The 17,111-nt window shown below is 36.2% G+C and overlaps 1 protein-coding gene across 7 annotated transcripts; it reads right to left on the bottom strand.

The window, feature by feature from the left end:
• Window positions 1-1,752: 1,752 nt before the first annotated feature.
• On the bottom strand, window positions 1,753-16,562 carry unc-132 (NadR/Ttd14 AAA domain-containing protein; the record flags this gene model as incomplete). Of its 7 annotated transcripts, none has more annotated exons than NM_071628.5 (7): window positions 1,753-2,431; window positions 3,664-4,167; window positions 4,712-5,242; window positions 6,163-6,216; window positions 11,610-11,701; window positions 11,787-11,866; window positions 16,496-16,562. In NM_071628.5, the coding sequence occupies 6 exons, from the start codon at window positions 11,833-11,835 to the stop codon at window positions 2,327-2,329; spliced, it is 1,335 nt and encodes a 444-aa protein (NP_504029.1). The 7 variants fall into 7 exon arrangements, 5 of the variants coding, with proteins under 5 accessions (NP_504029.1, NP_001041178.1, NP_741519.1 ...); NR_138515.1 differs by having other exon boundaries at window positions 1,900-2,431; window positions 16,496-16,547; NM_171443.6 differs by lacking the exons at window positions 11,787-11,866; window positions 16,496-16,562 and adding an exon at window positions 13,073-13,337 and having other exon boundaries at window positions 1,777-2,431.
• Window positions 16,563-17,111: the final 549 nt, after the last annotated feature.

The following is a 17,111-nucleotide window of genomic DNA, read 5'->3' as shown; positions in this document are numbered from 1 at the left end:
AATCAAAAATTTTGCCGGCAAAATCGGAAATTTGCCGATTTTCAGGAATTTTTCGTATTTTTTGATAAATTTCCCGTTGTTTTTTTATGATTTTTATGCCGAAATTTATGAATTTCAGCTAAATTGCCAATTTTGACGTAAAAATCATAAAAACTTACTGAAAACGTAGCAAAAAATTCTAAAAATGCTAGAAAATCGGCAAAATTTCAGATTTTCCTATTTTTTTGAAATGCAATTGAAAAAATCCAGTTCAAAACAGTCCTACAAGGCTGAAAAGGGCAAAATAGGCTTGTAAGTCGGGACGATCGAGAAAATATCGACCGCTTTCGATATAAATTGCAGAAAAACGCGGCGGCATACACTACATTCAAATTTAGTACATCGCCGAGTTATAGGCCCCCACAGTGAGAGAGTGAGAGAGTGACAGAGAGTGGGACAACGAGAGAGTGTGCAGATCGAAGAGACGACAGAACACGATGGCAATTCAAATTATGCCCCAAAGGCCACCCTGACAATAAATACAATTGCGCCGGGAAACCGCCAGGGTGAATAGAAATATCTCAACAATTCGGCAAGTTGCCAGTTTGCCGGAAATTTTAAATTCCGGCAAGTTGCCTGTTTGCCGGAAATTTTCAATTCCATAAATTTGTCAATTTGCCGGAAATTTTCAATTCCGGCAAGTTGCCAGTTTGCCGGAAATTTTCAATTCCAGAAATTTGCCTGTTCGCCGGAAATTTTCAATTCCGGCAAGTTGCCTGTTTGCCGGAAATTTTCAATTCCATAAATTTGTCAATTTGCCGGAAATTTTCAATTCCAGAAATTTGCCTGTTCGCCGGAAATTTTCAATTCCGGCAAGTTGCCTGTTTGCCGGAAATTTTCAATTCCATAAATTTGTCAATTTGCCGGAAATTTTCAATTCCGGCAAGTTGCCTATTTGCCGGATATCAATTTGCCGGAATTATAGGATTTTTTTATAAGACGGAAACGCTTAAAACTGTGGCTTCTTCCAAATCACGAGTGAAAAACAACATTATTATTACCGAAAAATCAGTTTTGCGCCCAAAAATACGGTACGGGTCTCGAAACGATAATTTTTCGTTAAATGCGAACAGTGGCGCACCTTTAAAGAGTACTGTGAGTTCAAACTTTCGTTTTTGCAGAATTTTAATTGATTATTCCTAGTTTTTCTGAATTTGAACAAATCGTGAGAAAACCTATGAAAAATCAATAAATTTCCGCAGAAACAAAAGTTTGAAAAATTTAAAGGCGCGCACTTTTTCGCACCACATTTAACAAAAAATTGTCGTGTCGAGACCATTTTTTGGAGCAAAAATCGCAAAATTTTGCGTCTGGATAATAATTCGGTTAATTTTAAACCAGTTTGGGCGAAAAATAGAGAAATTTTAATAATTTTAGAATGCAAAAAAGGCCGATAAATTTGGAAAAATGAGCATATTTTTAAATATTTTTTCCTAAAATTTTCGATTTTTCGGGCAATTGCACAAATTTTTAGGTCATTTTTCTTTTTTTTTGAAATCAGTTTTTATGGTTAATTTTCTGAATTTTTTTAAATTTTGCGGAAAATCGAACTTTTTCGATTTTTTCCCGTTATTTCAACAAAAAAAAATCGACTTTTCGGAAAATACCGAAAAATATTTTTAAGAAAAAATTAATGTTTTTTGATTTTTCTGAAAATATTTGTTTTTTTTTTAAATTAAAATTTTTTTTTACGTTTCCTCATTTTTAGATTGATTTTTTGGTTAATTTTCAATTTTTTTTTTCAAAATTTCCGGTAAATATTGATTTAAAAATACAATTTTAAAAGTATTCAAAAATTGACAAAAACGTTCACCTGAATTACAAAAAAAACGCGAAAAATTGTTTTTTATGGGGGGACAAGTCGTTTAAGTTCATTAGATGAAAAATCTGGGAGGATACGCTAATTTAAACGGGGGAACACAATTTTTAGGGTGGAAAAATGCAAGAAAAAGTAAAAAAAAACAGATAACAAAGACAGAAAAATGATTTTAAAAACTATAAAAAAAGTGAATGACGAATTGGAAAAGTGAACACATAGATTTTTGTGATATTATCGGCGGCGGGATCGGGATGGGGGGAGTTTTGTGGAAAAAAATAAAATAAAAAAACTGAAAAAAAGTAAAACAAAGATTAAAGCACCGTGAGGGATTTTTTGGAGGAAAATTTAGAAAAAAAATCGAGAAAATCAGCAAAAAATTTAAGAGTTTTCTACAAAAATCATCAGAAAATCGAGGAAAAATAGAAAAATACTGATTTTTCGGGGGGAAAAACGAGGGGAAAAATGCTCTCAATCATCCTTATATTTGTCGGCTCCGGCGAACTCATTCTTGTTGGCAACTTTCGTGTATTTCGAGAGCGAGTACATCGAGTATTGACTGTCACCGGTGATTTCCTGGAAAAATAAAATTTGATCTTTTTTTTTTTGAAATGAATAATAATTTTTTAAAATTTTTTAGCGATCAAAAGTGTCGGTTTTTCGATTTTTCAGAGAAAAAAAAATTGAAAAACTTTCCGAGCAATTTTTTTTACAATTAAAACAATCTAAAACTTTCGTTTTTAGATTTTTCATCGATTTTAGTTTTTTTTTGCAATTTTCTTCACTCAAAAATTACGTTTTTTTAAATTTAATTTTTTTTAAATATTTAAAAATGCGATAAACATTAATTTAAAATAAAAAATTTCAGAAGTGTGATAAATTTATATTGTTTCTCGATTTTTTTTTAATTTAAAAAATCGAATAAACTCTATATTTCAAAAAAAAAATTTTTTTTGGCCTAGTTTTCTTATTTTTAGAGGAAATTTTTCTTTCATAAACAAATTTTGATTTAAAAAATTTTTTCCCGAATTTCCAATTTTTTATTATGTTTTTTTTAATCGAAACAATGTTCGATGACAATTTTTCCTATTAAAAAAAATTTTTTTTTTTGAGAAAAATTCAATTTCCAATAATTTCCAGTCATTTATCGATTTTTTAAAGAAAATTTCGACATTTTTCGCACGTTTTTTTCGACAAGTTTCTTTTATACCAGAAAATTTAAAAATTAATTTAAAAAAATCATATTTCTTCAAAAAGCGGTTTTTTTAAAAGTTTTTTGAAACTTATTTTTTAAAAAACAAAATTTTTATTTGTTTGAAAATTTTTGCTTCACCAGATTTCAAAATTTTCCCCCAAAAAGTACCAACTTTGGTCATTTTTTAATATTTTTAGAAAAAAAAACGTTTTTGTGAATTTTCTAAATAGTTTATGATTTTTATCGAATGTAAAAAAAAAATTAATTTCAATAATTTTCACCAATTTCTCGCAATTTTATAATTTTTTTCTAGTTTTGAAAAAAAAAAGTTTTCTTAAAAACACCTATAATTTTCAAAAATAAAAAAAAAAGGATAAAAAATATGCATTTTTTTTTGTTAAAACTTAATTAATTTACATTATAAAAAAAAACTTTTTTCCAAAAATTCTTCATTCTCCAGATTTCTAATTTTGCAATTTTTGAAACTTATTCGTTAACGTAAATACTTACTAAAATAAATAAATTTAATTTTTTTTTGCCATTACTATAAGATTTTAAAATTTCATTATTTTTCACAATTCTTCAATTTCTTCAATTTCGGTAGTAGTTCTACCTTCTCAATAGTCAAAAACGGCGGCATCGATCCTTCGGGCAGTGGTGTTCCCTTGACAACCGTCGTATACGTCTCCAGGAAGATCAAATGATTTCCGTTGGCCTGTGGCGGGAGAGGATCACTGTAGATGTCCATATTAAAGTACATATTCCCATACATGAAGCACCGCCGCTTTTTGTAGATCGACGCACGGCTCTTATCCCGCATATTCGCGTACGTGTTATAGTCCCGAGAGAGCACATTCATTCGTGTTTCAATCGAATCTTTCGATTCTTTAAAGTATTCCCGTGACGTTAGTGTGTAGGTAGATCGATTATTCTGAGTACGGCGACGGAATCGATGTTGAATATTCGACTCGTCGGAGAGCAAGTAGAAGTGCTCAATGTCGAATTCCTCGAATTTGCCGAAATTTTTCCAGTCGACAGCTGACACCAGCCATTTTCTTTTCTTTGAATCTTTGGCCAGACGGTCTCCTGAGCGGATTCCAGTACGATCACATACAACCTGCAATTTTTTTGATTTATTTTTTTATTGTTCGAAACAAATTTATTACATAGTTCTGATTACACAAAAAATTCGACCACTCATATGGTGCAAAAATGACACTTTTGGAATATTTTTTTTTGTTTTAAAAAGTGGCTAAAAAATGGTTAAAAAGTGACTCAGTTTTTGCCACTTTTTTGGAATTAAAATTTCCGGCAAATCGTCAAATCGGCAAATTGCCGGAATTGAAAATTTCCGGCAAACCGGCACATTGCCGGAACTGAAAAATTTCGGCACACCGGCAAATTGCCGGAATTAAGAATTTTCGGCAAACCGGCAAACTGGCGGAACTGAAAATTTCCGGCAAATTGGCAAACCGGCAAGTCGCCGAAAATTAATATTTCCGGCAAATCGGTAATTTGCCGAATTTTTTTCTGCCTTTTCTCAAATCAGCAAAACGGGGGAAAATTTTTTTTTTCGGGAACACGACAATATTACCACATCTGATTTTTTCCCGTTTTTCAAAAAAAAAACGTTCAATTTTTTTCACAATTAATATATTTACCTGAATCAACTTGTTGACCTTATCATCAAATGTGGAAGTGTTCTTATTATCGATAATATCCATATACGGATGTCCAATCCAAACGGATCTTGTCCGTTTGTCCAACTCCATCGCATGACTGACTCCTTCACTTCTCGTGGCATTATTCGCAAGCGTATAGTACTTCTCGGCTCCATCGGCCGCTGTCACCAAATGAGCAATCTGATCGTACCGCGAGCATCGGAGATCAAACTCCTCGTAGTTCAGATCCTTCAACATCCGTTGCCAGTCTTCCGGTGATGAGTATGCCGACGGATCCATGCATCCACGATCACAAATGATCAGAACATTGCGATCCTTGATCGCCGACGCTTGATTGAAGAAGGTGTTCTCGATTTGGTGCATTGTGGCGAGCAAGTCGCGTTGGAAAATGTACGATTGCTCCGTGTCGAGCTCGGAGAATTTGACGCGGCCTCCGAGAAGAATTGTGGCTGTCTCCGGGACGGTGAACACTTTCCAGCCGAGATTCTCGAAGAATGTGGCGAGACGGACCTGGAAATCGAATTTTCAATCGAATTTTCGGAAAATGCAAAATTTTGAAATTTTTTAAAAAATTTTTAAAAAATTTTCATCATTTTTGTTATTTTTAGACAACAATTTATGAAAAAAAATTTTGTTTTTTGTTTTTTTCCGGAAAATCGAAAAAAATCAAAAAAAAATTCTCGGCACCTGATCGGGGGGTGGAAATTCAATTTTTCGGCAATTTCCAAAAATGTCGAATTATTGAAAAAATTCCAATTTCCAGAATGAAAGATAATTTTAAAATTAACGGAAATTGCCGAAAATTTCAAAATTCAGCAACTCCCGATTTAACGGATTGCCGAAAATTTTAAAAACACGGAAATTTCCGAATTGTCGAAAATTTTTCGATTTATTAAAAATAAGCCTAAAATTTTGATATTTTTTCTATTGTTTTAAAGAAGAAATTGTTATATTTTTTTCATCAAAATAAACTAAAATAGATAAAAAGTTATATTTTGTGGGGGTTTTCTTTTCTAAACATTTTTTTGCATTTTCGGAAAAACGAAAAAATATATTTCTTTCGTTTTTCAATTTCAAAAATTCAAAAAATCAAAAAATTTCGATTTTCAATTTTTTAAAATTCAAAAAATCACAAATTTTTCGTTTTTCAATTTAAAAAATATATTTAAAAAAATCAAAATTTTAATTTTTTTTTATTAAAAAAATCTTTTTGAATCAAAAATTTTCGTTTTTCATTTTTTTTTTTGATTTTCTCTCAAAAACATGATATAAATTTTTTTCTCGAAAATTTTAAAAAATCAAAAATTTCAGTTTTTCCCTTTTAAAAACTCAATAAATCAATAAATCAAAAATTTTCGTTTTTTTATTTTTCCATTTTTCCTCGAAATCATGAGATCCATTTTTTCTTCGAAAAGTCCTAAAAAAGTTACCTGAGCTGTAGTTTTGCCTCCACATGGTCCTCCGGTGAGCACAATTTTGTAGACCTACAAAAATCCAAATTAATTGGCTTTTTTTTTCCGGAACTCGATTTTCCCGAATACTCAATTTATCTAATTTTCCCATGGCTACCGTACCTCTTATCATTTTACAGGACGATGGCTGTCACGTGCGGTATTATCTTGATGCATACACGGGGGAAAAGAAATGTCAGAAATCAAATAATTATAATCATTTTCTTTTTCTGTTCCCGGGATTGTTTACGACCGGCGGTTCGAATATTGATATCGGTGATGAATTACGTGTGTGCGGCGGCAACGGCGCCGGCCAACTTTAGTTTATGGTTTTTAGGTGTGATTTATTTTTTTTTTTTTGTAGTATTATTGTTATCATCATGCCAATCAGAGAAGAGAACACATTTTTGGTGATAATTTTTTTTTTTTAGAATGCATTGATGTTTGAGGAGTATATATCTTGAATAAAAACGCTTCGAGGTTCAACCCAGGTGTGAGCAGAAATTGCCGTTCGGCAAATTCGGTCATTCTGATTTGCCTGAAATTTTCAATACCGGCAGTTTGCCGGTCTGCCCAAAAAATTAATTTTCGTTTTTAGAGAGATTTTTTAATAAGACGGAAACACTTAAAACATTCCCTTTTGAAATTTTTCTCCGTTTTTAGGAAACATTCATAAAATACGTACGTTCCAAAATAGATGTAGGAAAATTCATAGCATGCGTACAATTTTGCTCATTGAAATTTTGCTTATTAAAACACAATTTGCGGAAAATTTTCGGCAAGCGCCATTTTTCCGGCAAATCGGCAAGAAAGCCACAAAATCGGCGAATTTTTACTAAAATCTAAAAATCTTGTTCTAACATTTTTCTTTGAAAATTAATGCAGATGAATCAAGTGATTTTTGACACTAGTTTTAAATGAAAATTTCTGGCAAAACATGGGGCAATACAAGGGTAGGCGGCAAACGGCAAAAAATTAAAAATTCCGAAAATTGCCGAAAATTAAAATTTTCGGCAAAGCGGCAAACCGACAAATTGCCGGAATTGAAAATTTCCGGCAAAGCGGCAAACCGACAAATTGCCGATTTGCCGAACTAAAATGTAATAGGAAATATTGTAGAATTGCCGGACCCTGGGTTTAACCTCTGGGTGAATTATTTTGACATGGATGAAATTGCCGAAAATGTAGAAAATTGCAAAACTTTCAATTTTCTGTTTGATTTTTTTCGAAAAAAAAGCCTCAGAAGTACCTTTCTCTCCAGTGACACTGATCGGCTACACGTCGTTTTCACCGGTGACACGCGATACTTGCGATGATGCTGATTCTGCTGATGGTTATTATTATTATTGTTCATCTTCGGATAGATCGGCGACACCCGTCTTGAAGCCGACGCGGCGGCAACCGTAGACGACATGGAGGATTGACGTCGTGGTGGAATCATTGACCCAGTCGGAGGTGGTGCCACCATTGGCTGGACCGGCTGATGTGGTCCGACGGTACGAGCTGGCGGCATTCTAGAAGGCATTTTGGGTGAGATTTAGGTGAGAAAAAAGAAAGAACGACTGCGGAGAAACCAGGAAAGCAAAGCCATAAAAAAGGAACATTGGAGAATAATGTGACGAATGAAAAGGCATTTTTTTTGATTAGAAAAGATAATCCAAAAAAAATAAGCAGGAGGAGGAAGCCATTCAAAATCTTATGATTCATAGATTTCGTGGCTATAAAAACATAGAAACATTTCTAAGCTCAACAACCGACTAATTCAATTTCCGAAAATGCGCTTATCTTATTAATCAAAGAAAAGCCCTCTAGGCAAGTGGAAAAGCCAAAAACCGCGTCCCATGTCGGTTTGGTCTACGTAAATTTCCCGCAGTTTCTGTAGATCAAACCGTTATGGGACATCCTGACACCACGTGAAAAAACCAAACTCATTGGGAACAGGAAGAAACTTTTCCCCCCATCTCATAATGACAAGGTGGGATCATCCGCGATTACAAAAAACGGCGAGAGAAGAGTGAATCAACGAATGAGAGAAGCGAAAAAAAAAACGACAACTGCTATTTTATATATCTATCGTTCGAGCGGGATGAAGATAGAGACAACCGGGCAAAAGCTGATTTTTCCGGAGAAAACGCTGATGACATGAGTGATCTTGAGTCGAATATTTGTTGAAAATTCAAAAATCGCTCAGTTTTGAAAAAATATTTTTATATGTTTTTTCGTGTTGTAACACGAAAAAAAACACATCGAAGATTAAAAGCTGGAAAACACGATTCTTCCGGGAAAAAGTGGGTGCAAATGAGCATTATTAAATGACGCTGCAATGAATAGGGTCAAATTGGCTACCTACGACAATATATTGATTCATGTTTTACGACGGACTTTGCGGGTAACGTGGTGCGAAAAAAGGAACCAAAATAGTTAACAATTACGGGGTAAAAAAACTCTGAGAATGCGTATATGACGCCCAAAATATCTCGTACCGAAAACTACAGTAATTCTTTATATGACTACTGTAGCGCTTGTGTCGATTTACGGGCTTTATTCAGCTTTGAAAAAGCTTGTGTCGATTTACGGGCTTTAATCAGTTTCGAAAAACTTGTATCGATTTACGGGCTCTAATCAGTTTCGAAAAAAATTGTGTCGATTTACGAGCTGTTATAAGTTTCGAAAAAAACTTGTGTCGATTTACGGGCTTCAATTAGTTTCGAAAATCGGGCCCGTAAATCGACACAAGCTTTTACGAAATTTATTAAAGCCCGTAAACCGACACAAGCTTTTTCAAAACTTATTTAAGCCCGTAAATCGACACAAGATTTTTCGAAACTGATTAAATCCCGTAAATCTACACAAGATTATTCGAAACTGACTAAAGCCCGTAAATCTACACAAGCTTTTTCGAAACTTATTAAGGCCCGTAAATCGACACAAGCCTTTTCGAAACTGATTAAAGCCCGTAAATCGACGCAAGCTTTTTCGAAACTGATTAAAGCCCGTAAATCGACACAAGATTTTTTGAAACTGATCAATGCCCGTAAATCGACACAAGATTTTTCGAAGCTGAATAAAGCTCGTAAATCGACACAAGCGCTACAGTTGTCATTCAACGAATTACTGTAGTTTTCGCTACGAGATATTTAGCGCGTCAAATATATTGCGCAGTTCCCGTAATATTACAGTGTTCTATTCCGGGTAGAGTGAAAAAGAACGCGCACACACACACGAGAATGTCATATTCGTGCCATGAAACAAGTAAGAGTATTAACTCATTTGCCAATATTAGCACCTGCTACATTTCAACAAACACCAAGCGGCGGGCGGAGTTTTGGAACGAGAAGCCTCGCGCCAGCTCACGGAGCAAAATTACACACAAGAAGCGGGGAGCAGCAGCACGTGATTGAGAGTTGAAAATGGGCGAAGCGAAAAAAACGTTTCAGAAAAGAAGTGAGAATTGTTCAAAGGTGTCAAAAATGAAAAAAAATCGACTTGATATTTCTTCATCCTCTGAATTTTGGCCTTGATTATTTCTCTCTCTCCCTCTCTCGTCGTTTGTCTCAATGACCAAGTAGGTAGGTGGGCACTAGGCGTAGAAAAAAACCGTTCGATCATTGTCACTATTATCATTTTCGCAGATATCGTGTCGGAATTCGATAGTTTCCGAGCGGAGTGTGACGAAAGCGAGCATGAATCGGAAGTCGTAAGAAGAAGGAAGACACGTGGAGTCAGAGAGTCCAATTTCGCTTTGATCTTCGAAAAATGCGGGAAGAGAGAAGCATACATCTCAACTGATTTCGTATGGTTAATAGCGTGCTGACGTCACATTTTTTCTAGTAAAAAATTCCCGCATTTTTTTGTAGATCAAACTGTATTGAGACAGCCTGGCACTACGTGCGAGAAGCGGAGAACAGATTTAGAGGGATTTTGAATCTACTGATTCATGAATTCATGGAAAAAGCGGTCTTGTGTGGGAGTGTATCGTAGATTCGTGAAATATTGAAAATTAAGTACTTTTCATGATGAACTCCTCTCGGACAATCGTTGAAGGGTGGCGGAATTTCGATATTTCGGCAATTGCCGAAAGTGCCGATTGCCGAATAGTTTCAAACTCGGCAAATGTCGAATTGACGAAGAAATGTCCAATTCAAGAGATTTGCGGCAAGTTTGCCGAATTTGCCGAGCACGGCAAATTTCAAAAAAGTAGATTTGCCGAATTTGCATGCTACGCGGAACTTATTCGAAAAACCAGATGTTTGTTCAGAAATCAGTAGGTTATGCAGACTTCGATGAAGAATTAACACGAGAAAACCTCTAATCTGTCGGTGACTCACACTATTTGACAAGCGTTCGGATTCAAAACAGATATAAGCTTAATCAATCTCGAATCACGTGATTTGATCTACAAAAAATGCGGGAGTTGAGACGCAGACGTCTCATCTGATTTCGCATGGTTACGAGCGTGCTGACGTCACAACTTTTCTGGAAAAATATTCCCGCATTTTTTGTAGATCAAACGGTAATGAGACATCTTGACAAATTCGAGTTGCGGTCAACCGGAATTCGAAATTAACTGCAAAAAATTCGCGAGTAGTGACCGTGTGTCAAATGACCACGCATGTATGTAGTAGGGGTGATAAATAAAAATTGCAACATTTTCCACTACATTCGAATAATATCAGTAGCACACAGCTGCTGATAACAGAGTGTATGTGTGTGTGTTAAATTCGGGCATGATTTATATAGTGTCATCACACAACACGACCAAAAATCGAAACATTATGGTATCCATTAGCAACAGTTGACTTGACAACTAATGCGATTCGGACCTCGACATGGGACAGGAACAATCATCCTTATCAAGCGGAAGAGAACATTGGGGCGGAGCCTAACAGTTCAAAAACCAACACCGGCGAACATTCAAGTGAGAAAAACATGGAAAACACAACATGTTTTCGTTTTGTGTTTTTAGCAGCACTGAGGGAACAGAGTGAAAAAAAAACATCTTATTTATTCAGTGTGTGGAGGTATTTAAAATTCTATTATTGTATGAAAAAAATGTAGAAGAAGTGAAAAAAAAACGGAAATAAGTAAAAAATGCCGCTATGCAATAAGATTATACGTACACTGTAAAAGGTGATACCAGGTTGTCCCATCACGGTTTGATCTACAAAAAATGCGGGAATTTTTTCCTTAAAATATATGATGACGTCAGCACGTTCTTGACCATACGAAATCAGTTGAGTACTCTGCCGCATTTTTTGTAGATCTACGTAGATCAAGCCGAAATGGGACACTCTGACACGGCGAAAGTGATGTCATTCCGCTTGGCAAAATGCCAAGACCAACTGTAGTGTTATTAGCGCCGGTGTGAACAAAGGATCAAAAGATCAAGAGGTACGGTAGCCATATTTTCGAGAAAAAAAGCTCACCTTAAACTTTCGTTCGTTTTCCGGCGACCCAGTTTCCGTGCGATCATGCGGCACTGTTGTGCTCATCGGCGCCGCTGTGGTTCCGCCGAGCCCTGCAAAAATGGGCAAGATTTTATAGAAAAAATAAATTTCGGCGAGTTTTACAACATTAAAAAAATCGAAAAAGAGCGACGAAACCTTTGCGTAAGTAAGTGTTCGCGAGTTGTAGTGTGCTGGTGGTTAGCATGGTTATTCGAGTGAGGTTAGGAAGGAGGGTGCTGTAAGAAAAAGTGTGAGTTCGGAGGTGGCGGGATTTCGGGGAAATTATTATGGGCACGTGGTGTCAGGCTGTCCCATTACGGTCTGATCTACAAAAAATACGGGAATTTTTGTCCAAAAAATGTGACGTCAGCACGTTCTTAACCATGCAAAATCAGTTAAGAACTCTGCGTCTCTTCTCCCGCATTTTTTGTAGATCAAAGCAAAATGGGACTTTCTGACTCCACGTGTATTCAAATATTGCCGCGATAGGAGGGAAAATGTATAAAAATGCATTTTTGCATTTTTCTACATTGCAAAATTTCACTTTTCGGCCCTAAAATTTCTCATTTAACACAAAAAAATGTAGAAATTTCGTAGGAAAGACAGCAAAATTGTATGTTTGTTTGCTTGTTTTTATAACTGACTATGAGTCATTTTCGGCAACAGTGTTGGAAACTACGAATTTCTCTCACAAAATCCTATTTTCAAGCGAAATTTTAGGATTTTTTTTTTGAGAATCAAATCAAAATTTGGCACCAACAGAGCTGATCGACACTATCGGAAGTCTAAAAATCCAGAAAATTAGCGAGAAATAACGAAAAAACTGCTAAACCACCCCTCGGCCCAGAACCACTACAACTTCACGGAACCCGGAATATTGAATTAAAATTACGGTACGCGGTCTCGACACGATCAGTCATGAGGGCTACGGTAGTATGTACACCTTAAAGGCACACACTCATTTTCGTTTAAGCATATATGTTCGTGTCGAGACCCGGTACCGTACCGTATTTTAGCGTCATAAAGTGCAAAATTTCGTAGCTTGGGTAATACAGTGACATGCTTAAATTTTGCAAAAAATGATCTACATAAGCATCATATTTGCAAAAATGTCGTCCTGCATGGAAGGCCGCCTGCGTCTTCACAAGACACACGTGGTGCCAGACTGTCCCATTACGGTTTGATCTACAAGAAAATGCGGGGAATTTTTTGCCCAAAAAATAATGTGACGTCAGCACGTTCTTAACCATACGAAATTCGTTGAGAACTCTGCATCTCTTCTCCCGCATTTTTCGTAGATCTACGTAGATCAAGCCGAAATGAGGCACTCTGATACCACGTGAAGACAGTAGATGTATGTGTGATTTTCAAGGCTTTCTGCAGGGTTCCGCAGGCCTTGCAGGCAGGCAGGCATTTTATCAAAAGCTTACTGAGAAACCTACTTCCAGCACATTTCGAAAAATGACTGCCCATAACTGAATGACGACGATTGAAGGAACGAGCAAGCTAACCAGAGGACGCGGAATGGAATTGTGTGAGGAAAAATTATTACACACTTTCTTGCGGTCAAACCGTCTCGTGTCACGCCCCCTCCGATTCGGATGGAATTTCCGTGTGAAGAAGCGGCAGAAAAATTGATGAAAAAGCTTGTCCGAAACAGCAGAAAAGAAGAAATCTCGTGTGTGAAACAACTCCTCAAAAACTATGACGAGCAGCTCGTGGCAACTGACAGATTTTCGGACACACCTGGCTCGCGGTTTATGAGTTAGGTAGGGGCTCGGTGAGCTCATCAAGGAAACTTGAAATTTTGGAATCGAAGAAAACGAAACTCTCGCCCATTTATGACATTAAAAATGCCAATTTTAGGCCAACTCTAGTACATTTTTTCCAGTATTAGCGAAGGAGTATAATTTGTGGTTATTTTACTGAAATTTACTAAAACTGGAACGATTGGATTTTACGGGAAAAACTTCGAAAAGAAATTTGTTTGTTGCTAAACTTTGTAATTTCGCTAACTTGAAGCAGCTGCTGTTTGGCAAATTTATTTTTCGGCAAATCGGCAAGTTGCCGATATGCCGGAAGTTTTCAGAGAGAATTTTAATAAGGCGGAAACACATAAAACTGTGCGTTTTTTGAAATTTTTTCCCGTTTCTTAGGATGTGTACCATTTTGCCGATTAAAAATGAAGTACTGAAATTTTAAAAAATGTGCAAAACCACATTCTGCCGAAAATTTTGGCAATTGCCGGTTTTTTGGAAAATTCGGCAAATCACGAATTTGCCTGAACTTTTCAATTCCGGCAATTGGCCAATTTGCCGGAATTTTTAAATTCTGGCAATAGGCCGATTTGCCGGATTTTTTTAAATTCCGGCAATAGGCCGATTTGCCGGAATTTTTTTATTTCCGGCAATATGCCGGTTTAACGGAATTTTTTAATTCCGGCAATTGGCCTATTGCCGGAATTTAAAAAAAACCCGGCAAATCGGCCTATTGCCAGAATTTGAAAATTCCGACAAATCGGCCAATTGCCGGAATTGCAAACTTCCGACAAATTGGCAAATTGCTGTATTAAAAAATTCCGGCAATTTGTCTATTTGCCGGAAAAATCGGTTGGCCGTTTTGGGCAAATTTCAGTGAATTTTACCAAAATAAGTCCCACTAATATACAGGAATTGGCCTAAAATTGTGGGTAATATTTAATGATTTCGGAAATATAATGAACTTTATTCAAAAAAGAGCTAAATAGTTTCCGGCGAAAAAACGGCGATCTTGCTCAAAATATTTGAAATTTTTTGAACCAAAAAAAAACCAATTTCCTTCCCTAACAATTCCTGTCTGGGAAGTTTGAAAATCCTACTCACTTTTCAACAACAAATTTCCATTAGCCCCCTCTCTTTCAGCTGCACTATAACACTCTAAAATTGAAGACAAAGTCCAATTTTTCATCGAAATTCTTATTTCCGCCTACTCGAGGTCAAACTTTTGCAGAAATATCACGCGGAGGATGGAGGTCGAAAAAAAAGAGAAAAAGAGCAGATGCACAAATCAACACACACACGAATGCGCGAGTGCATAGCAAGCAGTAAAACCGAGGGGCCGGAGAGACGCAGCAAGTGAGAGGGTCCAGAGACAAAAGAAAACGAACACACACATCTGTCGTCGACGGCTCGTCTTCTGCAAAAGCCGTGGCGCTCTGTGTGAGAAACAAATATCACTAGATGTCGCTGACATACAGAACATAGGAGACAGTTATGTGTGGAAATCTATGTGAAATACATAGGGTCTTCACCGGAAAAAAACCGCGAATACGGAAGAATTATTGCCAAGGAAAGACGAAGAAACAGTAGCTGTTGTTGAAATTAAACCGGCAATTGCCGAAATTGCCGGATATTTGAAAACCGGCAATTGCTGGAATTGCCGGAATTGCCGAAATTGCCGGATATTTTGAAAACCGGCAATAGCCGTAATTGCCGGAATTGTCATAATTGCCGGTTTTGTTTGGAAATCTATGTGAAATACATAGTGTTTTGACCGTAAAAGCATCAAATTCGGAAGAATTATTGCCGAGGAAAGACGAAGAAACAGTAGCTGCTGTTGAAATTAAACCGGCAATTGCCGAAACTGCCGGAATTGCCGGATATTTTGAAAACCAGCAATTGCCGGAATTTCCGGATATTTTTTTTCTGATCTACAAAAATGCGGCAGAAGAGTTCTAAAATGCGGCACAAAAAATGCGGCAGAAGAGACACAGACTTCTCAATTGATTTCGCATGGTTAAGAACGTGATGACGTCACGTTTTTAGGCAAAAAATGCCGCATTTTTTGTAGATCAAACTGTAATTAGACAACCTGGCACCACGTGTGCCGCTGCTTGAAATTAAAAAAAAATCCCGACTTTCAACGTATTTTTTGCATCAAACTTTTTTTTCGAACAATACACAAATTTTCGAAACAAGCGATTTTCGAATAAACTTATTCCGACGTGGCAAGTTCCTAAAATTAAAAACTAATATAGAACGTGGTAAGACCCAGATAGGTTCAAATAGAAAAAATCCAAGGTGTAACGAACTACTACGGTATAGAAAAAAGCCGGCGACACCTGGAGAGTAAGCAAAAGTGCTTGGCAAACAGAAAAAAAATTGGATTAAACTTTTTCTCGGCTTCTGCACAAATGTTTACCAAATATCAAGGCGCGATACTTTTTTAAAAATTTTTTTCGCACTTTTTTTGAACGGTTTAATTTGACGAAAAAAAAATCTCTTGTGGTGTCAGGTTGTCCCATAAAGGTTTGATCTACAAAAAATGCGGGAATTTAGACTGATTTCGCATGCTTAAGAACGTGCTGACGTCACTTTTTTGCGGCTAAAAAATTCCCGCATTTTTTGTAGATCAAACCTTTATGGGGCCACCTGACACCACGTGTTCGATATGAATTTTCGGTATTTTGGGGTCATTTTGAATGAAAAGGGAGGAACAAAAAAAAATACTAAACTCAGATTTTTTTAAAACAGTTTTTGGCTTTTTTCAGGGAAAATTGAAAATAAGTTCTGAAAATTTATCGGAAAAACGAAAAATTTTAGTTTTTCGGCTTTTGTTAGGAAAAATCGAAAAACCACCGACACCCCAATGGGATTTTCATCATTTTTTTTTGTTGAAAAATTGCTCTTTTACTGGTCTCGCAGCGAAAATCTAAAAACTATCAGAAAATGGAAAAAAGCTTCTTATAAGGCGGAAGAAGTGAGCAGGAAATGGCACCAAACGAGAGCAGAATATCAAATATCACCTAGGCAACGGCAAGACTCGGAGAGCACAAAAAATGAGATTTTTTTGGGGCAAAATTTGGTCCAAAAAGTCCAAAATCCTACCCGATTTTTCGCGTTTTTTCGACGAATTTCACGGGCGGCACTTCGACGGCGACGGTGAGATCTGAAATGCCAATTTTTTTGTTCTATTGGAAGGTGAATTTTGACGGTTAAACAGTCGGAAGGTGGTGAGGAGTCACGAGAAAAAAACTCATTCATTATTCCTGTCACCCGAGTGACGGGGCGAGATACAGTTCTTTTCTCAAGGTGATCGTGAGGTGAAAAGCGACGGAAATTTGTCGATTTTGAGGTAAAAATCGTGTTATTTTTACCGAAAATCTATGAAATTCCCGATTTTAATAATAAATTTGAACTATTCGCAATTATCACGCGCTTATCGCAAGGTTGAATGCCAAACAACAAAACAATGACAGAAATCGGCATGGTTTGTGATTATTAATCATTTATTGGACCTTATAACCTGGAAAAAACTGCTAAAAATTCTGAAATCGCTCAAAACTGGCTGCTTAATTGAATTTCTAGCGATTAAAAGCAATTTTTGACTGAAATTTAATGAAAATAAATTAAAATTCAGATTTTCTCGTGCAAATAACCCTGAAAATGCGCGAAAATCTGCGAAAAAAACGAGAAAACAAAAAAAAATTTTAAAAACATAAAA

This window comes from Caenorhabditis elegans, chromosome V, assembly GCF_000002985.6.
Source record: "Caenorhabditis elegans chromosome V".
Classification (NCBI taxonomy): Eukaryota; Metazoa; Nematoda; class Chromadorea; order Rhabditida; family Rhabditidae; genus Caenorhabditis; species Caenorhabditis elegans.
The sequence above is the reverse complement of the archived record's forward strand: the minus strand, read 5'-3'. Positions and strand labels throughout refer to the sequence as shown.